We start from the raw sequence: 24,436 nt of genomic DNA on the forward strand, positions 1-24,436 counted from the left end.
AACACATCACAGCATCCTGTCGATTGATACGTTTGCCCCTGGTTTGCAATCAGCGCAAAACAAGTCGCGATCTTGACACGATAAGTGACCAAAATCCACTACAGCTTTCCTCCATTTGTCCTTTCGTTCCCCACGTCTTCGCGCCGAGGCTGTGGGAGAACACTGCAATCAGCTGGGGAGCAGAGATGACAAAAACAAAACAAAAACAAAACAAAAAATGTATTAGAAAAGGAGGTTTTAGAAGGAATCCTTCGCAGCCGAGGTGAAACAGTGTTGAAATAAACCTGATCCGGAGAAATCCCTCACAATAAAAACCCGGGTAATAGACAATTTGTCTCATTTCTGTAACCTATTTTAGCCCTACTGGAAACATTATGATTCGTGGTAATCGGTTTCAGGTGAATGGGATCATGGGATAAATCGTAACCGCCACAAGAGGGCTGCATTTTTTTCGGAAACTGTGGTGGCTGGCAAGAAGTGGGGGAGGGGTCACCTGAAATAAGAGTAGGTTGCCACATCACGTCGACCTCATGTTCCCAAGCATGCATGCAAGGTTGATACCGTTCGTGAGAGCGTGGCACACATCCATGGTTACCGTGTATAAACGAGCCCAAGATCGTATGTGTGTATATGTAGTTATGTTTTAAGTGTGGTAATAACGAACGCACACCATTGGCCCATTACGTGACGTAAATGACTTTTCGTCACCCACCGTCGACACACACGACATGTCCGCGCATTGACCTAAACATACTATAACCCACGAGTCAAAGCCATTTGCTAGCGATAAGACGCAGCTTTGGTCGACAAAAGATTTAAATTGTAGTGAGAAATTTGTAAGATATGTTGCAAAGCAATTTCGTACCTTTGATTCTAAAAAAAACATCTGTAGCATGACCCTTGCTAACAAAAAGGATATAATTTTGATGAAGTACAGAAAAAAAAAAATATAGACAGGCCCGTTCTCTCAGTGCATCGAGACTAATTCATGTTCAAGGGGCAAGACAAATTAGCATTTTTACTGACGCGGGTGAGGGAGAGGGGCAGGAATTTCAAGTACAATTACATCTCAAAATGTGTCAGAAGAAGAACGTGGTCTTCCGTGATTATGATGAAGAGCATTCAGCCAATTTCAGCCGTAAGGGTTGCAAACATCATGGTGCCCGCTCTAATCACGATCTTCGCCGACCGTCCATTGTTCTGCGCCGGTCTCTTATCTCGCAAGGTGTGTATTTTCGATTAAAATGTCCATCTTAATCGATGCTAATGTATTCAACCATCACGTCTAATCAAGAGCACCGCGATTCCACACGGACGCAGTGACGCAAACTCGGCTTCCACAGGCGAAAAGACCGGGAAAGATGGGGAAAAGGGGGGTTGAGGAGGCGCTGGGGGCTAGCCGGGGATGTATCATTACCTTGGAAATTCAGCTTTTATGCTCGAGTGGGCTCGGTTGAGAAAAGATCGCGAAAGTGGGAATTCGTCGGTAGCACCAAGATAATAATAATGTGATGAGAATGAAAGAAAGAGCACTTACGCGATGATTCGAACAGCTGAGTCGTCGAGCGAACTTTGGCACCTCGCCAGCTGGGTCTCTGCCCGGGTAATTTGACGGTGCGTGACTGCGTATGCTTTCTCCCCTGCTATGCAGCTCGATTTCCCCACCCCCTCGCTCACGTTAGCCTTTCCCTGTCGAGAGGATTCTGCTTTCTTTCGGAATTTTAATCGAGACGGTGAATAATTCTTGCTAAGTACGCCTGCGTGACTGGCGCATAGAGTTTCAAAGATGCACAGAATGTTTCACAATGAGAATGGAGTTGAAATTAATGTTTCTTTTTTGTATGTTGGTGTTATAATTATTTCGTGCTTGTTGTTTATAAATTTCGTGCTAAAGGGAGCGGGCCGCAACGTTCATCAAAATTGCTCAAATACGCAAACGACTCGATATGCATCAACACGTTATAGCCAGCTCATTGATATTAAATAGTACAACCGCAGCAACCTGCAGTTAGTAAATTATGACAAGTCGTGAAATATCGCGTGCTGCGGGCCATATTATGCCATTGTGTCTAGTCACGCGCTGTGACAGCGTAATGAGGAAATACTTTTGACATAAGGAATGCAGCCTCAACCTTTACTCTAATAATGGTAGTTTGGATGAGTATCTTTTATTCCTCAGCCTACCGGTGGACAGCTTGAAAACATTTTGCAACATTTAACATGATGGACAAGTCTTTTAAAGCAACGTGTCAAAAAGTAAACAAGCAAGCAAGCACACAAAAAAGAAACACCTACAACACACACACACAAATACGCAACGACGAAGGTCGGAAAACGTACGTTAACGCACCTGTAAGGCCGTTTCCGCAATTCTGTGGACGTTAAACCTCTCAACGCGATCATCCTGAAGTCCTATCGACTTTGTACACAAACGCGTAGTTGGCGGGCGAAAAGAGTTAAAGGTTTGATTTTCACAATACACAGCTCAATTTACTTTTGTTTTTATTGAAAGTTTCTATGTTACACTCAGAGCTCACGCAGAACTTATCATCCAATGATTTTGTAAACATCTACGTGGGTTCACGGTTTTTCTTTAAATGGAAGAACAAAAAGGAGTCCAAAGGAGAACGGGCTCTTTGCCTTGTATTTTATCACTTGTAATTTGCGTTTCAAAATCACTTTGGTTTAAAAAGGACTGCGAGGAACTCATTTCCCTTTCACATTGTACAATGTCGTGGTGTCGATTTGGCATTGCCAGTTAAAGGAGAAATTCTCATCCCAGGTTCTTTTTTTGTTTATTTGTTCGTTTGTATCTTTATTTCTTCACTCAATGGAACATTTTGTTTTTGTTAGTTGTTCAAGTTTCTATTATTTCATTTTGTTTGATGATGGTTTGACTTCATTCAGAGTGTTAACACAACTCAACGTGGTTTTACACGTCTGAATTATTATATTTTCCAAAACGTTTAACGCTATTAACAACTCGGAAAACTGGAAAGAGCATCTCGTCATCTCGTATACAATAATGCTACTACAGTAGTGACTCATATCGTCTATTTCTGTATGCTTCATCAAATCGATTTAATTTTCAGCCTTCCGAGTGCTGTAATCCCATCTAAAAGGGAGTGAAAATGCCAACAAATAAAACGCGGAATCAACTAAGCAGAGATTTAGCAAGCATACCGGGGGAATACGGCACCAGCACAAGCGAATTTACCTTATAGATAGAATAGCATTCCCTGGTGTATTGGTAATGTATTGTATCCGTAGGGGCAGTGCAGCTTCCGAGCTTACTGCTTATAGGCTATATATCCGGTGCAACTTTATCGAGAGAAAACGGACAAAATAGCTTGATTACATCAGACATACCCTGATGAAAAGAGACCACTATTACAAATGACAAGAAAAAGGAGATTACTGAGGAAGAATGCATTTTTTTTTTTCGTTTAGCGGTTATGCGGTTTTCTGCGGGATTGATTGCGATGTGTACCAACTCGTGATCTTGTCAAGTGAATTAACTATACGTGTATTATATGAGCTGGAGGAACAAAGCTAACAACGGGGGTAAATGTTGGGGCAGTCGATCTACGCGTCTTTGCATCCAACATTAGGGCTCACGGTTGTGTGGTTTCCTTTTTCGGCTTCTCCTAAATGTGTTTGCGCGGGATGTTGCGTGCGTTGCCATGGTAAACCGTTTCCTCATCCGCGAGGTGAGTCTGGACGTGCCAAAGAAGGGGAGAAGGGGGGGGGGGGTACACTCGTTTGAGGAGGAATTTGAGGTTAAGAATGGGATTCGAAAAAAAAAAATAGGAACATTGGGACATCATCGATCGGCAATTATGCAGTCTTTGTCCCGTATTACCTTAATGGCCAACGGGACACGCTATTAGAAGTAAATGATCTATCCATATATGATTATAATAGTACCACCAACACAAAACATACCTACACCTCAATGGGAAATGTTTTGTATGTGCACCTTCTTTTCTTTCCTCCCCTACTATGCCTACCCTCTTCTTCTATTTAACCTCCTTAACCTTTCGTCTTCTTTTCTTCTCATTCAATCGTTTCAGGATCTCGCCTGTAAAATGTCTTATAAATAATCAGAGTTAGTCCCGTTGATGTTTGCAACGATGAGATGATTACTGTCTTGACCTTTTCTTGCAATAATTTCGAAAATGTCTCCAAGGTACAAATGAGGTTTGCAGGTTTTTACCAGCGAACCGTCGTATCATATTATCATCATACTCACACAGAGGCAAGTGAAGAGGGGAGGGACATGAATAGGTTAAATCACTGAAAACTTTAACCTGCTTTTTGTCATAGATTTCACCTCGTCAAGAATGGATCGGATGATATGACAAGTAACGGGAAGGGGGGGGGGGTGGGGCGTGGAGGTGAGAACTTTCAAATCTTATTCGTTGTGATAATGCGTACCCTCCATCAAACAAGAACTCCGACTGTTGTCCCCCTTCTCGTGTTGTACTGGCTGCATTATTTACGTCCTCGTTGTATCACCAAAAAGACCAGCAGAATAGCTGTTTTGATTCTTTTTCCCTTCTTTCTAGCAGGGTATTTACCACATACCACCAGCCAATCCTATTTAGCCTAAAAGAGGAGAAGAGTGTGATGGCAAAGCAGGGTATACAGACACGAAAAGAAAGGGGAACCAAGGCAAGGGAATTGTAATGGATTGTTTAGGGCTTACGCTCCGAGGCGTTCTAAAATACGAGCGGTTTCCATTCAATGGTGAGTCCAGACTGTCCCAACACGACCATTACAGGGGATAAATGATCATGTCCTCCCCGTGTTTTTTTTTTCTTTTTTTGAAACGCGTGTGTGCGCCTCCACTGACTCGTGAGTCACAACAATAGCTGAGCGGCCGGGTGGTCAGGAGGGTGTATGAACCACCTCTGGTATGATAAACCATGAAACTACGTAGCTCCATGGATAGACTCTTGGAAAGAATATAATTATCATATGGGGATTATATCGAATCTTCACATTTGGAAGGAATATATTATATGTGGGAATTGTATCGAATCTTGTGAAAAGGAGCTCTCCAATAATGGTGGAAGGACAAAGGAGAGAACATTATAGGTGTACCAAAACGATGATGATGTTATTGTGTTCTCATTTTGATGGGGTGATTTCTACGGCATTATCACTGTTCTTTCAGAGCCATTTATCATCACCCCAAACAGTTCGCACCAGGTTCTTAATTTCATACTTGGGGGCAAAGTGGAAACCAGAGATAAAAAGCAAGCAAGGCTATAATTGGAGAATGTTTTTACCTGATTTGAACTTCGGTTCTTATGTTTAAAAGTACAGCGCCCTTTTCACACTGCATGTACTCCTAAGGTACTTGTTCAGAATGCACCGCATAGAGGAATGCGGGAATGTCGTGATGGCATGTGATGGCATATAAGATAAGATATGAAGCAGAGTTAAAACAAAGAAATGTGCCAACAAATAACTGAGTAAACATGGTAAATCAAAAACAGGAAAAGTAAGAGCCATAATGAAGTAGACGAGAAAGCATATCAGTCCTGATGTTCACAAAAAGGACAAAGGTGCATATTTGTTGTCAAAGCAACACACGCATCACTTTAGAAGTGACTCTCAGATGCGATCGTATGAATGACTCGAAACACGTCACAAATGAAAGAAAGATTCTTGAAGACGAATCAATGATAGAATTAAGATCCCGGATGTGACGAGCATTACACGCAGCAGGAAACATTCTGCATCAATATATGGGATGGATTACAGCCCCCCTCAGCAAATAGCACATACAACAATCCTGCGTCCCACGCACAGATACACACAGCAAACACTAAACACTCTCACACATCGTAAACAGTGTCTCTCTCCCGATGTATACAATATGTGTATAGAAAACTCCCTTACCTCTTGATAGAAGTGCACTCGGGGGCAACTTGATTTCAGCACGACTTTCAAATGGAATGAGAAGAAGAAGAGCAAAAACAACGACAACAACAATTACTAGAAGAAGAGGAAAGAAAAGAATAAAAGAAGGAAGAGAAGAAGAGGAAGAAGAACCAAGAGAAAATGGGAATAATGAAAAGAGAAAGAAAGAAGGTTAGGGTTAAATAAGGTTGAACAAATAGGCAGAAAAAAAGCATGAATTTGTTGTTCTTGGATTAAGACCTTCTATGTCAACATATGAATATTGTTTGACACCGTGAGGTATTTAGCAACCCAGATATCCTTGGACAAAAGTGAACTAAAAAGATCAGAAAACCCCCTTTTCTTCAAGTTCTCTCCATTTTGTTGCGGATTTTTGTACAGAATAAAATCGTTTCTTTGAATTGAATCATTTATCGATCTGACCATGCCGGGGAACAAAAATGTTTGCGGATCGTACCTTCAGTGAATGGAACAGGGGACAAAAGCAAGTTAGAAAATCGAGGGTAAAAATTCATACAGTTTGAAGTAAACTGCTGCCTTGCCTTTGAAAAACAGCACGGAGCTGTCATGCAGCCGACACGAGGGTGAAAAGCGCGATGTGGTTTGTTTATAGAATTGAGTTGGTACATACTGTATATATACATTGTACATACTTGATTATGCTGTAATCGTATGTACCCTGCATTGCGTGGACCGGAGAAAGTTTTCGTGGAGATTCCGTGTCTCTTCTATTGCATACCACATGAATTGAATATGAACTCATTAAATATGATGATGTCATTGTGCTAATGTTGGGATATTGGTCACTATTCACTAAGAATTACTTGCTTTCTCAACAGAACCATGCATATCATTACAGTTATCAATTTAGCCGCTGTAGGTGCATTGCATTTATTATTATTATTGTTATTACTATAAATATTATTGTTATTATCATTATTATTATTATTATTATTATTGTTGTTGTTGTCATTACTGTTGTTATTACTATTGTTATTATTATTATTATTATTATTATTATTATTATTATTATTATTATTATTATTATTATTATTATCATTATTATCATCATTATCATTGTTATAATTTTTATCATTATTATCATTATTCTAATCATCATCATCATTATTATTTCTACAATTGATGGTAGTAATTGTAATAGTAGTAGTAGTAGTAAAGTGATTATGATCGTTATCTATAATTGATATTAAATGTCTCTCCTTTTCTTTTTCCGTTTACCCTGCAGTTGACATCCGGGCATTAGCGGCCATGCGGCAAGCTGCAGGAAACCCGTTTCAACAGGCAGCCCTTTTCCAGTCTTCTCCTTATGGGTAAGTCCACCATTACCAATAATACCCCATCAAACTGCAACTGTCCTTATGAAACCAACTTGAAAGTCAATGCAGAGCGAAAAACGAAGGCAAGACAAGACAAGAACACGTTGCCATCTTTTAAGATGTGGGCTGTTGCACTTGCACACGGAAAGGAAGTCCATAGTGTGTAGCCGAAAGTGTTCTGATTTCATATTTTCTACGTATTGGTCGCCCCTCCCCTCCCCCCCCCCCCCCCCAAAGCGGAAGAATTCTCTTTATAGTCCTCAAGGTGTACGCACAAGTTTGCAAACTGTGTCGTGTCGGTAACAGCCATCAAGGCTTGCCAGTGGGTTAACGCCTCGCCATCGAGTTCTCCCCGTATTTGTTCCGGGCGCACTGGATGCGGCACTTTCGGTGGAGAGGCTTAATTCATCATCATCCTGTTTAAATTACCGTCTTTCTCTCCCTCTCTGACTGTCTGCCTGTCTGTTTGTCTGTCTCTATCTGTTTCTCTTCATCCCTCCGTCTGTCTGTATGTATGGATGTCTCTGTCTGTCTGTCTTCCTTCTCTCGCTTCTCTGTTCGGAATTGGTAGAGGGTGGCGAGGAGGCGGAAGACTGAGGAGATGGGGTCTCCTCTCGACGGATTCGGGGCCGAAGTGAAATGTAGACGTGCTTTCTGACCGGGCAAGAATTCACTCTGTTTGCGAGTATATTGCCTCCGTTTCATCGACATCCAGGCGGGAAATGCATTAAAGGACATTCGTCACCGCATCACTTGATATAGAATAGGATTAAAGCAACAGAAATTAGATAGCAAGAGAATTAAACGGATCGATAATCTGGCATAAAGACAGAGTGAGAGAAAATAGTATTTTACAAGAAAGAAATAAGACGTATTGTGTTGGTGGTAAATTTCCAGAAACGGTCCATTGCAAGTAGGGTTGTTGTTGTTGTTCATTTTATTGTGAATTAATCTTCCTCTGGTGGTTACGTGCTAGATTCTTGTGCAGAGTTACTTCCCCGGGCGTGTGAGTGATACACTGTAGTAGTGAAAGTGACATGGACTGGGTCCCATTAACATGAACAATCATTCTAGCATTCTGTTTGTTTTGGGACACACGGACGAGTCAAGAATTCCGTGTCAAATCCACGTCTGTTCCTGTTTTCTTTATGTTTGCCGCTATTGGTATATAGAACCTACTCCATCCGAAGAGCAGCATAAATCAGAGAAACTATATATGTCAGTGATGATTGCGATCAATGACGGAACTTAAAGTAGGCCTACACTGCCGAAGGTGAGCGGGCGGAAGGCATAATTGATATTGCGCGTCTAGTGAAACAAAAGTTACGGATCCGGGAAAATCGTCATAATCGTCTACATTCGATTCGCACGTAGTCTGTTGTCCGTGAACACACTCCAGGGCCTGTTTCCCATTCGTAATTCAATTTCAAACCATAGGAATGCGATTATAAACTTGAATAATAGCCGGCTTCGAGAGCCATCTGCTCCGAGAATAGGATTTTTTTTTTCGTTCACGGTTCGTACCATTTCGAGACTCGTCGCCCCAAAATAATCCCTCGCTCTTTTGGCGTGCCCTCTGAATGAACCATTTGCAATTTTTACTAATTATTCTGCGGAATTTAGAATATGATTTCTTTTCGTTTTTTGTTGTTGTTGTACTCGAGGGAGAGCGAGAGAGCCAATTGGGTAATTGCTATCCTTCCGCACTTACTCGTAGCCGCGCGTGATGAACTGTAAGAGTTAAGTCGGACTTCATCATTCGTGAAATGGAGAAGGGAGAGAATTGTGCGATGGCGCGTGTGGTGAAGTGTGCAGGCTTCATTATAGCTAAATTGACGCCACGTCCATGCGCCTCGTGCTGTTGAACAAACGGGTATTGTTTCGGAATTGCGAGAGCGCGCGGAAGCGGCATTCAACTTAAAGCGCCGTGTGTTTCAGTCGGGAGAGGCTCAGTGCGTCTATAACGTTTATTTATCATCACTTTTTATTTCCCTGATCAATGACTAGTTTCGATACCTACGTGAATTACCTTAGTTTTATCAGTGAGCAAAACGACACTCCGAACAATGCCCAATTTTTATTCATGCACCAGACCAGTCATATTTTGTTTGTATATTCATTGCCATCCTATTGAAACATATCACAAGAGACCTCCATATAAACTGTTCAAGTATATCTGCGCTGACTTTGACAATGGCACAAAATTAATGAGCCAACGTAACTACGGATGTCCAAGAACAAACCCATTGGGGATGTAAATGGTAATCGCTCACTTGAGATAAGGTTGTTATTGCATGCGAATTATTTGATGCTCAATTTACATTCTAATCGCACAGGGAGGGAGATCGGGAGATAACATTCATCTCGTTCTGAATGCTAATGATATTAGCAGTTTTTACAATATGTTCATTTTGAGTGTTGCTTTGTTTTTCCCCCAACAGTCTTGTGCAAATAGAACCCTCCACTATCTCAGCCCAACCTTGCTATTGTTGGCGCTATATCCAGTATCCAAGTGTATGACAATATGTGATCTTATCAAATTGCATAATCTCATTTACTACCGTTACTCGTTTGACGTGCTTATCCTTTGAACTTGACAAGTTAGTTTCCTCTGATAGTATTTTGGGTACGGATGATAAGCAAAAAAATATATATACATTCTTTTCATTTAGATTAGTGTCAAATATCATGAGCAAACTTATCCTATGAACTTGTTCGAGAATGCGGAGTACGCTGATACTCGTTCAGTGCACCTTGATGCCGCCATGTTTATTTAGCGAGCCTCGTGCTCTTCCTGGCGCGCTTCTACTGTGCTAAACCCAGTCAGTGAATTTGATTTCAGATATTATTTCTGACAATAGTTGAAGGCATATTCGTCATTTTATTTTCCCACTATAGTTTTCATCAGCAAGTCAATTAGTAAATTCATACCGATGTGATACCATGGGTATTCTCGGGACCTCATTTTTACGCGTAAAATATTATAGGACCCATATAATATCAGGACGACAGATGGATTTGTTATAAGCTGATAGAATTCTCAAGTGCCATGATGTGACGCATAAAATTGTACCCAAACCATTGTCCAATGACTAAATACTGAGTGAAATATAGGCTATATATTTTTGTTCAGATATATTTATAATTATACATATTCATAACGTGAAAAGCAGAGAAGAAATTTGTAGCACAGTATACATTGATGAACCACAAGCGAGCAAGGTGCAGACACCCCACCCTCAACCTTATTACCCCCTCCATCAACCCGGGCCCCTACATACCCAATCTACCCCGTTGTCTTCCGTACAATCAGGGAGTTTCAACTTCTCTGGTAGAATCCATGACCCCGTCCTCTTATCTCTCCCCTGATCTATCCCTCTCTCTTTCTCTCTCCACACTCATTCATAAGAGTACAGTGAGTTAACATCCTTGTTCATGACTTTCATTTCGATGTCTTCCACATGACGGCCCAGACATCCTCTAATAATCACCAACATTCTTCACAGTCTCTCCTAGTATTTTATAATCATGACGAAGAGAGAGATATATTCCTTTGCCACGCGAGTATACAGTGCTGACTTGTTGGCCATACCAACACCGCCCGTCAAAGGCACTCTGGTTTATGCGTATATAGAATGGATGGTGAGAGTGATGATGTTTTGTCATCCGTCGCATGATTCTCCTATGTTACTACCGATAGATTGGTTACACGGCTTTCAGCACTTGTCTGTGCACTGGACAGAACTGTCGAGTCCATTTTTAACGAACTGCGAGCCGTTGCGTAGTTAATTCGTCACAACGTAGGCTCAGGACTAATAATACATAAAAACCTCAATACAGTCAGGGAGGTGAGAGGTGTCACCTCCCTGATACAGTGTAGATACTCATGCTATTCCGTGCCTCTGTCCCCCTCCCCTCTCTTGCCGTTTGTTTGTCTCACCCCCCCCCCTCGCCCTCCCCTCCCCCTCCCCGCCCCTGCCATGTCATGGACGATGTTAACTATGCGCTCTGAAAAATGACTCGCGGCGTAACGCGGGCGGATGACTGTAGCGCGTGAGTTATTGCAACATGGGGTGATAACAGACTCGCTTAATGCTGCAGAAGAACATCACGCAGCGATAAACCGCAAGAACAAGCCCTTAAAATCCCCCTAAATGAGTACTGCAAGTATATTGCACCCGCCAGCTCGCCGCATCCATTAGCATAATGCACTGCCCATTTCTCGTCAGTAAAACACTTTTTTTTTCTATATGTGTGTGTGTGTAATCCACAATACACACCACATTTCCTTTCTGTCCAGTGTGTCGACGTTGTACCCAAGGAACATTACGTGTGTGTGCATGTGTGTGTGTGTTGGCGGGGGGGGGGGGGAGCTGGGGGCTGAGGGGGGCTCTGTGGTAGCAGTGAGATTACCAGTGAAACATACTGCATATTATGCTGTGAACGTTCAGTTAATCCGCATCCCTGCATTAATCTGTGGATCCGTGCGCGTCCGGAAACCAAAGAATAACTGGGGTATACACAAACGTGTCCTCATGGCACGTGGAAGAAACGGAGGGGGCAGTGCTGCACCTTTAAAGATGCCTTTAATGGCCACGAGCCGACTCGCGCCCGAGTGGGCAAGAGTAGGGTCACCCCAGTCTAGGCGCGAGCCGCCTCGGGCCTCAAGTGGTGACTGATATACGGACGCCACGTGGCTCCGGCGTTGAGTCCCAACTATCCGACGAGTATGACCAGATCGCGACACACGTGACCCTGTCATATGATACTCTTGACCCCTACACCTTTCCCAGGCTGCCCTACCATACCCTGACCCCCCCCTCCCATTTCTTTCCTCTATCTCCCCCTCTCTCTCCAGTCAGAGATTGTACATTCCTTTAGGCTTGCTTTCAGACTCTTGTATGGGATATTTTCTCCGTTTGTTGCTCGGATCGCGTAACAAGAGAAGGGGGACTCATAAAAACGCCACCCGAAACCTAACAAACGCCTTTCGTAGTATTTTGCCCTGCACGCCATCAACGGCAATGATAGTAAGACGCTGTTGAGAATCGGAACTACTCATATTAGTTTCTCTGCTGGTCAGTTAGTCCTATACATATCATATTTTTTGTAATCATTACTATGGACGAGATCTGTCCGCGTATGTTACTTTTTTCCAGTTCCGTTCAATTGGAAGGAAAGGTAATTTAAAATGCAAAGTATACATTTGAAAAATTATATGACGCAGTATAATGACATTTGTTAGAAACACAAGCCTAAGTATGATACATAGCAAAGTAATAAGTACGAATGATTATATAGTAAATAATGCAACAACAATGACAATAATTCATATTTTTAACGCAATTTGCACAACAAATGGCAGTACAAGGCCTACTATCTCGCAAAAGAGAGCATGATAAGTTATCACGTGGCACTGACCATGACGACATAATTGTGTAACGGTGTTCCACCTTTCTCCCTGAGACACGTGCGATGCTGTGATGTTAATACATACCCCAGTGGTAATCCATTCGACACTTCCCGCGGCGTAACGATAACTGTTGCCATATCATTAATGGCGAAGTATTCTGTGGTCGTGCTAATGGGAAGCCGTGATGGACAAGAGTGACGTGATCAATAGTAAAAATATGTGTAGCAAGAGAAATGTAATTATATGTCGTTCAAAAAATGATGCTATGTACCATTCCTACGAATATGATATATGACTGTGCCTTCAGCTTCTCCTTCTGATCAAAATATCGTAGGCTTATTTGGGTCCTATATGCCATCGAACGTGAAGATAAGTAGACGGAAATGACGTCATTCAAATAAGAATTACGCATGCGCCTCGCCATATTCTCCGCCATCAGCTGCGCAATCGTGTACAGCATCTTGTTACACGACTCGTGACGCGTTTGCGCGCAGCTGGCAAAGGTAGCATCCTCACACGCTATAATGGAAAGAAAATTACGCACTTTCTCTGGTGATCTGAGGTCCGGGGAACTTTATTCTTTTCTTTTCCAGTTTGAGTGGGTCGTTGTTGGACTGGGCCTTGTATACTGTCTCAGATAACTTTCTGAATGTTATATGAAAATGCATATCCGTAGCTTCCATGTGTTCCGTTCCTTTTTTTTTCTACATGTATGTATACTCACCCTTTTCCTGAAATCATAATTATATTGACTCAAATGTGTTTAGATATTGTTTGACATCAAAGAAATTCACCAAAACAGAAGATACAAAGTGATAATTTCCAAACGTGTTGTAATTTCAAAGATTGTTTCGAACCTTCTATTTTTGCACTTATTTCGCTCCATTCTATTCACTCTTAATTTGTCTTGATTCTGTCACCCTTTATACTCCTCGATAGGTGATCGAATTCCCACGCCCACTTCACTGTAGCCATGGTAATGAAACCACGCCCACGGGCATACGCCTATTGGCCGCCCAAAATGGCTGCTAAAAAGGTTCGAGAGTATGCGTGATTTTTTTTTTCGTTTGTGAAGTGAACTTCAAGTTTTTATTTTGACATTATTTTTGTGGCGTGCGAGTGCTCATGTATCAGAGTTCTAGCTCGTACCTTTCTCGTTCTCTGCTGAATTCGATTCCAATCTTTTTTTTTTTTTTGATTCTCAGTGTCCGTCACGTTTCCTGCTTTGACCTTTTTCTGTTTTCATTTATGTTTGTTGTTGATATCTTTGTGTATTCATTTATTTATATCTTCGCGAATTTGCAGTGGTGTGTGTAGTGAATTCTGCTAAACAGAACGAAGTACTATAAAACCTATCTCTTTTGAACTTTCAGCAAGAAAGAATGATCCTATTTCGGAGCTATGACGCATAGACGCTGAACAGCATTTTCTTTTGCAAGATTTCAAATCTTTTTATCGTGATTATGGAAATTATGGATCGCAAAATGAATATGAAAAGAATAAATTTACTTCACTCGATCGGCACTTTGCTTCGATTCATTTTATTTTTTACCCCTGCGAGTGATTTGTCCTTTCATACTTGAGATCTGTATGCAAAGCTAACGAATGTATATTAGGAGTAGACATGCATCTAAATGTCCCCATTTATCATGGAAAAGAAAAGAAAAGAAAAAAGAAAACAACAAAATTCACCCAAGAATTTCCTATTTGTGCATGTCAGCGTGTGGTAGATTCTATTGAAGTTTGATTGTTTTGGCGTCTTGTGGAAAATTTGTTTTAATATTCGTATTTCACGTAATCATTTTCCCCCTTCCAAAAGTGCCTTTCTCTGATCACTCGCGTTATTACCTTTTTCCCCCCAAATCTGAATCATTCCGCCCTCTCTTTTTCTTTTTCTGTCACACATTTAGGAAACTCTACCCAATCATCACTACCTCCAAATTTATATGAGCCGAGGGGGAGAACTTTTGAATATTGCCCAATCAAATTTAGGTGCAAAAACCCAACTTTATATCATAAACTTTTATCAAAAGTTCTTCTTCATAATGTCTTTAAAAAGACAGCTTACTCCCTTTCCCCTCCCATATCAAATGCATGATGGACAGGGCATGAAAACTAACATGCACTATGGACTCTTCAATATCATTTTGCTCTCTTAAAGGAAGAATTTGACATTGGTATTCATCGTGACCCGAAAAGATTAGAAAGAATACCCCCGAAACAAAAACAAGAACAGCCCATCCCATCAGTATTAAAGCCAAAATGGCGTCGTTGGTGTGTCAAAGAAAGAGAAATGCAAATATGTAGGCCAGGGGAATTCACAACACAAACCACTTCATATTCTGTAGAAGATTCTTAAAGAGAACATGTGAGCAAGCTCCATTTTACAGAATCGTTTCAAAACATGAGCATTGCTTTAAAACGCTTAATGCGATTTTCACTTTAACAACAGATGACGCATCTTGTTGTCTGCCTGCGAAGGGTAAGAGAGTACTACCAAATCTATACAATTTGTAGAAAATTGAATGTTTCTTCCACTGTTGCGATAAAACGTAATCTACAAAGTGATCTGTTTGTATCATAAATGAAAAAATCTACACTCTTTTTTGATGATATTGGCTTGGATGACATGCATGATCTGAGGTAAAAGGAAAGTGATACAAAATTCGTTTGTGTTCGATGCCACTGAAATGACGCTAGACAAAATGGTGCCTTCTAGAAAAGATGTTCGTTCCGCATTTTATCTATCGATCAATCAATCAATCAATCTGTCTATCTATCTATCTATCTATCTATCCATCTTTCTATCGACTCATCTATCTGTCTGTGTGTCTGTCTGCCTGTCCGTCTCTTTATCTATGATCTAGTCATCTATCAATCGAGGTATGTTACCTCTCCCCATCTGTTATTCGACCTACCTCACGACTTCACTTTCAAGTCATCTACCTACGTATGAGAATGTACCTATCAGTCAGTCGATCAATCAATCAATCAATCAATCAATCAATCAATCAATCAATCAATCAATCAATCAATCAATCAATCAATCGATCGATCAATCAATCAATCAGTCAGTCAATCAATCAATCTACCGATCGATCGATCAATCAATCAATCAATCTCATCTATATAGCCTACATGTAGCCATCCATATACATGTAGCCATCCATATATATTTATCTGTCTGTCTCTCTCAATCGATCAATCAATCAATCTCATCTATATATCCATCCATCTATTTATCTATCTGTTTCTCTCTTAATCAATCAATCAATCAACCAATCAATCAATCAATCAAACAATCAAACAATCAAACAATCAATCAACCAATCTATCTATCTATCTATCCATCTATATATATATATATATATATATATATATATATATATATATATATATATATATATATATATATATATATATATATATATATATATATATATTTGTCTACCAATCAATCCATTCTATCCATCTATCAATCCACATATTTTTCTTTCTATATATTCATCTACCGCTCCCTGTCATCACTCTCCCCCACCTTGCTCCTCCAATCTCTTATTTCTCTTTCTCTTTCCATCTTTCTCTCTTGGCTTTCTGGCCTTCCCCTGACGGGTCGTCTCTCCTCCGTTCTCCTCCCTCCCTCCCACGGCGTTCGACACGTCGAGACGATCTGTTTTCGGCATCTTCTGCAAACTGTAATTGGTGGAGCTGAATAATTTAGCGCGGCCCATCATCGTAATCATTAACAATTCTCTCTCGTTGCCAGCTCCTCAAATAGGCAACACCAGTGGCACGATGATAGATTTGGCAGATTACGTTCCCCCTCTTTTTTCTCTCTCTCTCTTTTATTAGCGAAGAAACAATGTGCGATATATAATGTTTACAAAGAAAGTGGCAAATGAAAAAAGTGTATGTGTGTGTTTGTGTGTGCATCGTGAAACAAGGAAAAAGATTATAAGATTGGACATTGATTAGACAATTCTGTTCTATGTTACTTTCATTTCATGCTGATAATTTTGTTTGTAACAAATATGATTTCAATCATCAAAAATGAGGAATGTAAGAATATGTAGAATATAACTGATGCAAGAATAGCCAACCAGACAGACAAACAGACAGAAAAAATTGACAGATGGAAAGGTCTATTTCGATATATATATATATATATATTTTTTTAATGTATGTAGAGAAAGAGACGAGGGGGGGGGGGGAGAAAGGAGGAAAGTAGGAAAAGAGTAAGGGGAAACAGAGAGAGAGAGGAAGAGAGAAAATAAAAAGGAGAGGAACTTATTTAGCTTCGGGCTGTTAGACTAATGGTTCGTTAAATTGATTTCAGGCACATCTATTACTCGAATCGAACATTCTGAAGTTGTGATCTACTCTATCAAATTAATCAGAAAACGGAGTTGCAAGGAGGAAACATGAATTACTTTCATTAATGGACTTTATGAACTGAAGGTGACTCAAAATTTAGTTATTGTATTAGCAGAATTAGATGATAATGATGATAATTATCAAAGCTATTTATGTAATTCTAATTCAAACCGTTTTCCAGTGTTAGTAGAAGAAGCGGCAAAAGTGACGATATTAACAAAACCTGAATCACAAAGGTGTGGGCGAGCCGTAGTCCCGTTGGCGCGTGTTACATTATTGTACCATTGTAAAACTTCTGAAGTAATTAATGCGACCCATTACTTTGATAATATCTGCTTTGCCTTGTCTTCATTTGTGGCCTCTGTTTCTTTTTCTCATCTTGTACTGAATCTTTTCAGAGAGGACACTCTATGCAGTCTTGCGAACTGTCCAGAAAAGAACTACACACATGTACTACAGTATTCAAGTCATGGTCATGATTGTGTTGCGCAATACTAACTCTGCACATGGCATTCTAGCTTGCTATCAACAACATGGCACGTCGTGTGCGCCAGTGTATAATTATGACAAACAGCGCAGTGCTGAACATTCATTTTGTACGCGTGTGAATTCATAACAGGTGTAGGTCGGGCCTGTAGACAGCTAAGTGAGTGTACTCCACATAGTACATGTACCTGCCTGATCTGAAGAAATGCAAGGAGAAAAGGAGTCGGTCCATACAGCAAGAAGCAACTGCAACACAGAAGCTGATTAGAAAGAACACTTTATCATTATGACAAGGTAAACAGAATGTAGACTTGCAATTTACCGGCTGAGTTCCATCTTGCATTAACAACTCCCCCGTTTTCACCACAGTTGTGGTAGGGTTCTAATACTGATAGCCAATGCACCTATCATTGTCAACATATTCAGTCCCATATATTCATTTATGATGTATTCCTGGATTAAGTGGTTTAGATCTAGACCATGTCTAGACCTATCGAAAATAGATTGAACTTTAAAGTTTTTTAAGTTTGAATATCAGAAGGAATAGTTCATAATCTACATTTCATAGTTCATAGATTCATCAGCACCGAGTATTGTAGATTGTACCGTATTTGTAGCATCATAAGCATGGGTCTTCGAAATGTTCAGTGTAAATTAATCTGGGGTGGAGCATGGAGCAGTAACCTGCGAGTGCTTACTGATATAAGAGATAACTGGTAGTGGTTGAGCTATTTGATTTAAAAAAAAACCCAACAATACCCAACCAGACTATTAAAGACTAAAATAGATGGGAGACTCGGAGTGTAGTAAAACAAAGAGACAACCAAGAACATGGTAATAGACTATAAAAACCATAGACCCGGGCTAGAGTTAGGCATCTAATACTATATCTTTAAGTGCCAATAACGTCTTCTGTTGAACTTAATTTCTACTTCCAAAATGACATGTTAGTTTATTACTCATTTTTTTTTTTTTTTTTAAAGATTATCAATGTGATTGTGAGTTTTCACTTTTGATTAGGTTCATGAAAAATGACTTTGATTTTCTCCCCTTGATTTGGGATAAATTTACTATGATTGTTTAGCAGCATTAAACCTAAATCCAAATGATTTTACTTGGGTTAAGACTTACCTACTGTAGATAGAAAGAAGAATCTATGCAACACACTTTCCCCATGAATTGTGGAAAATTCCTGCCATTTTTGGCCTGCATATTACAAGTGACCTTTGGGTATGAAATCCTAGTAGATTTCTAATACTGGCAGTAAGGATAAAGGAAAAAGAGTATGCACTCGAGCAAGAAGAGAAAAAGAAAAAAAGAAAAAGAAAGAAGTGATGTACAACTGTACCCTATGTAGCATTTCCATTTACAATCATGCTTGATGCTGTACTGGTCTATTTCGGTTATTAGCAGGCCTCTAATTTGTCATTCTGTTCGTATATCGTCTTTGCCAGTCTAGCGCGGTAGAACTGTCAGATCTTGAAAAATAAACCGGGGCGGAGGAGGTGGATGAGTCCGTGATTTACAGGGCCAACCAGTGCAAACTGACCAATTACTCACTGCGCGGACGATCCGTCTTCATTTGATGACACTTCAGACACGTTTCTAATCATGCACTCTGATGGACGAACGTGGAGGAGAGAGGCTTGCCGACCTAAAATGGAAAAACTTATCTTGTTGTTATCGTCCAAAACACTCCGGGCATTCCGTATCTATCTTTATTTCTGGCCTGTCCGGAGAAGCAAAACTCTTCCCGGAGAGAATAACATCCTCAGTATTTAATGCAAACTTGCAAGCACAGTATCTTGAAATCACAACAATTATAGCACCTAGGGGTACCTATGCCCATCAGTTCGATTGAGGTGTAGTTAAACAAATCTTTTGAGGCTCTTTCAAAACTGTGCCATCCTCTTCTCACTGTTTAATGCAAGAAGAAGCACAAGTCAGTCCATATGAGTAGAAGTTTGTCTTTCACGAGCTAATGACTGTCGATGCAGTTGTATACTGCAAGCAAATCTTCTTTTTTTGTGTGTGTGTGTGGTCTGTGGTGTGTCATTGCGTTGCACATTTTCGCAGACCACCATAGCAAGGGGGCTGGAGTGACGTGAACAATCATTCCCTGAGCGGGATGAATTTCCCCAAACTTTTTGACACCTCGCTTGGGACAAGAACTTATTCTCTGGCAAGCAATGAGGTCATATGATGCGAATTCCTGATCAGTGTGCACGATGGCGACTGTGATTTTTTTTTTTTCCGGAGTCTGGAGTGATTAGCGGGATGAATAATTTGAATGTCAATGAGGGCATTTTGCAGCTCGTGTGGCTGTTTTCTCAGTTATCTGCTGATGGCTGATGGCACGCTCATCTCATCACTGATGCGGAGGAACGGGGAGATGTCGTCAGTTCAACATCTCAGCATTTTTGCACCCATGTTCTCCTCTCTGTGGGGGATTCCGTCCTGGCATCCTTTCTCCTCTTCTCACCAGCTCACTCTCCCATTCTATTTCTCTTTCGTGTCTGCTGGCTATTTTCTCCTCACTCTGAATTTCTGTCTTTCCCCTTCTTCCTACTTTGTGACGAGTTCCAAGAATCTATGGGGCAGATTCTGATAACTGCACAATGATGCTCCTACAATGTTTTATCAACCTGATGATTTTTGTTTTTGTGGTATTTGCAACAACAACTTCTAGCATAAGATATCCTTCTATTTTTATAATCTATATCTACAGGCAACTACGCTATTTCTATTTCTGTTTCATCATTTATCACATTAATGTCCTTCATTACATTGGGATGGTGGTTGGAATTAGAGGGGAAATAACAAAGAACTACATCATCTTTGATTGAGGGAAATTCCCTCATCTCGGTATTTTACTTAATCCTGTGCCGATTACACAAAATAACACTGCATGTTATGTAACATTTCAATTGTGTTCCCAAGCAAAGCAGTCAAAATGCCGCTCCACTAAAGAGCATAAGAAAAAGAAGAAAAGAACCCTCTCCTATTCTATAAGTAGGCAAAAGTCAGTTACTGCATGAGCCACCGTCTTTGCTCATTTCAGAGAAAACAGTGAAATCAAAATAATTACCGTCAGTGTAATCACATTTTCTATTGTCTGTGCATACGGCTTGTAGAGTGTCCATCTTTTGTAACGCACCCGGATTTGCATTGATGCACAAAGGGGCATCATACTCTGGCATCGTTAACACTCATGAGCCAAGGTCACCCCTCCTGGTTCGTCGATCTACCCTTTGTATAATAACACAAGCAAGGCTGTGCTGTGCTGTGCTGTGCTGTGCTGTGCCGTACAACACAGCCAGGGTCTCTCCTATTCCACCAGCCCAACTTCCATTTTCTCTGGTTGGATATCCGCCTGCCCAATTTCCATCCCATTAGTGCTTGCTGCCTGTCTAATTCTCTCTCCCTCTCTCTCCCCTCTTTCTTTCTGTCACTCTCCTTCCTTCTCTTATTCATCCCTTCTTTCTATTTTCCCTCCTACATTTTTGCTTATCTACACACTTCCCTTGTCATCTGTTTTTTTTTTTCCTTTCTGTCGCTCCAACTGGATCCACACAATGTCTAATTGGCATTCGGCCTGTGACTAATATGCTTGCTATTTCTGAGCAGGGGAAGAGCCGACCCAAAGCCAAGTTCAGTGGTGGCTGGCCTGTACAGCGATCCCACGCCTGCTCCCTCTCCTCCGACCTCTCTATCCATCTTCAGCTTGCTGAGAGAGAAAGAAATTGAGAGAACGAGAGAGGAGGAAAACCATCGGTGATGTTCGCTCATCACAACAGCTGTTTCTACGAGGTTATGTGCATTGCGTGGTCCTTCCCTGCCAGAGCCGCATAACATGCACGCCTTTCTCTTTTGTTGCACTTTTGTAGAACCCCATCAGATATAATCTCCCCCTCAAATATTTCAGAACTCCCTCGTGTGTTTGAGCTCTTTTTTTTGTTTAATATGGAGGGAAAAAACCCTTTTGTTTTGTTTTTGGTCTTTTTATATGTTTTGCTGCAAAAGTATGAATAGTTTACAGTGGCTGATGATGATGATGATGAATTGATTCACACGATCGAAGCTGACCCCTTCCCTGCCCTCTGCCCCTTCACCCTCCCCCCCCCCCCCCCCCCCCCCCCCGTGGGGATTCTACAGTTTGTTTTCGGTCTGAAATGAATGATTTTGTCATTCGCTGTACACCATTAACGAGCCTCAGAGTACCTGCAGCAGATGCGATATCTTCATGGGTGGATTCCACTTACACTACCCCCCCTTCCCCCTCCTCCCTTCTCTTCCTCTCCTAATCTCACCCCCTGCCCCCACCCCACCCCAAGAACAAAATGAATAAAAAGATAAAAGGCCAAAACACACAAAGAAAAAAAAAATCCAAAGATGATATTTTTTCTTGCAACTGATTGACAAATTGCCCTACATCGACGTAAATAAGCACTGAATTGATGGAAGAATTTCATGAATTTGAAGATGATATTTCAGAATAAGAAAATAGAATGAGTGGGAAAAAAGTGCCAGTTTAAGTTAGTCCAAATCAGATTATTATTATGATTTGTTTTTGTTGGTCATTTTTTCTCCATTTGTATCAGGAACATTACCAAATTAGACCAATGGAGAATGTAAATCTGGAATGAGTCTCTTTAGAATTGAAATGGAAACAAGCAAACAAACCATAGATTTTGATGGTCCAATCTGCTTTCGATGGAAACAAAGGCAAATTGCAAGTTTTATTTTTCCCCTCAAAGCGAGAGAGAGAGAGAGAGTAAAATTCCTCCACTTAACCCAGGGTGCCTGACCAGTCCCTTTCACCCCAAGCCATCCTGAGGGACAATCTCCGCACACTAAATCAGAAATGTAGAGAACGGATAGCTCCCCATTTAGGTTACAAGAGTGGGACATGTGCTCTGCTTCAATTTCTGGGAGGAATAGCTACATCAGAGAAGAAGTAGGAGGGGAAGGAGAAGAAGAAGAGGGAGATGGGGAAAGAGAAAAAGAGATGAAAAATAGATGGGAGATTTGTCATACTAAGGAAAGGTAGAGAGTCTTGAGTGGCATTTCAGATATGGGCAGAGAGATGGCCAATTTTGGGACAGATGTTTTTCAATTTGCAGATATGGATTTTTGATTTGGAGAGCTGGTGTCTCTTCTTGAGGTTGTGGACTTGATCCATGCAAAGTGCCCCCTCAACCTATCCCCCCCCCCTCGCTCCCTTACTCTTTCCCGCCCCACCCCCTCCTTACAGCACAAAGACACACATGCACACGTGGGCGTTTGATACATACAGCATGTAAAAGTGCCCTTGCATCGTCTTTGAATAATACTGGCCAATTTAGCTGGAATCCCCCATCCGTACGTATGGGACCAGTGGCAAGATTTGAAGAGGACATGAACTCGGCCGGTATTGGTGTAGTGCAGATCGCATCGCTAAGCTTTCGCCTTTACACCCCTACTCCAACCCCTTCTTCCAGATTGTAGGAACAGGGGCAGGTATTGGTCTTACGGGGATTTAATGGAAGTGTGGCTTTAACCTTTGACCTTCTCTTCCGCTGGACCATCTTGAAAGCCATGTGCATTTTGTGTGATGGAAAACGCATCAACCCAATGAGTTGTAGAAATAGAGGGATTGGCAGTCCCTTGTAGCTTTGCCTGTAGTGTCCCTGGACATCTCTGCGACATACTGTAATCTCACTTTACAGAGTTCTTCTAATCGAAACATTATTTTAAGGTTGCCACAATAATGTAGCATATTAAAAATTACAGTATGGTTCATATTTGTCCAGAGGTTAGCAATTTGCATCTACCATTGGTATACTTTAAACATAGCATAGTACTGATCACAGAAAAAAAAAAAGGAATAAAGAAAATAATTAGATTTTAAATTCCATGTGTGAGATATCTTTCTCCTGTTTTTTTTTCTGTGTGTGTACGTGTGTGAGTTTGTGTGTGTGTGTGTGTGTGTGTGTAGCTGAATGAGGTTTGATCTTCAAGCTAGTGACCTTTTCTTCAACCTTTTCCCCTAGGAAGTAATGCCTGATGCACCATTCTGTGATTCTTCAAGTCCTTTTTTTTTTTTTTTTTTTTTACTCCCAATTCAATTGTGATGCCATCCCCATATATGGTCGGCATCGAGCCTAAACTTACTGGCCAACCGGTGACTCGTCCTTTTGTCCAGTCGCAGAATACCAGCCTGCATTGTAGGCATACAACATAGCTTCTTTCTCTCCCATAGCTCTCCCTAGCTACCCCCCCCCCAATTCGTGTTTGGTCTCTCTCTGTCTCTCTCCTCCTCTTTCTTTCTCTCTCTCTCTCTGTCTTTCTCTATCCCTATACCTCTGTACATTTTGTGCCCTTATTGCAGCAACTGTCTGACCGGAAGAATTATCTGTTAGCTCCAATCACCCGCACCTAAAGAAGCAGAGAAGAAATTAAACATTCATGTAATTAATGTAAAGAGATATGATCATAGAACAAGAAGATGCCTCACTCTCTGAGAGGACTTGTATGGGTAATTCTTATTTTATGTTGCTTACACAAATGAAATTGCCAAATGTGTGTCATGAAGACAGTGGCATTGCCCAAAGACAATTTTAAAGGGACTGTTCATGGGGTGACTATGTAATGCAAAGATTGGCAAGGACTTATATAGGACATATGTCGGGATCCCCATAAGGAATTGTGCACAAGTTTATATGCAGCACTCACACAGCTAAAAAAACCAGAGTGGAGTCGAAAGGTACCTATGAGCGCATGCATCCATACACATGAAAACATTTCAATGGACTCAAGAGTGATAGCATGTCTATACCAATTCACAAATTATGTCTGGAACTAATTTCTGGCTTTTGAAGCAGCAGCAGAGTATTGAAAAGTCATTCTCTAGACA

The 24,436-nt window shown here is 40.9% G+C and overlaps 1 protein-coding gene across 2 annotated transcripts in view; it reads left to right on the forward strand.

Annotated features, from left to right (window-relative positions):
• Nucleotides 1-24,436, forward strand: part of LOC140239905 (RNA-binding protein 38-like) — a 171,231-nt gene that overhangs the window by 40,480 nt on the left and 106,315 nt on the right. For both annotated transcript variants that reach the window (XM_072319720.1, XM_072319721.1), the window contains exon 3: nucleotides 7,178-7,262. In XM_072319720.1, coding sequence (XP_072175821.1) covers nucleotides 7,178-7,262 — 85 coding nt within the window. The remainder of the gene's footprint in view (nucleotides 1-7,177; nucleotides 7,263-24,436) is intronic.

The sequence above is a fragment of the Diadema setosum genome, chromosome 16 (genome assembly GCF_964275005.1).
Source record: "Diadema setosum chromosome 16, eeDiaSeto1, whole genome shotgun sequence".
Taxonomy (NCBI): Eukaryota; Metazoa; Echinodermata; class Echinoidea; order Diadematoida; family Diadematidae; genus Diadema; species Diadema setosum.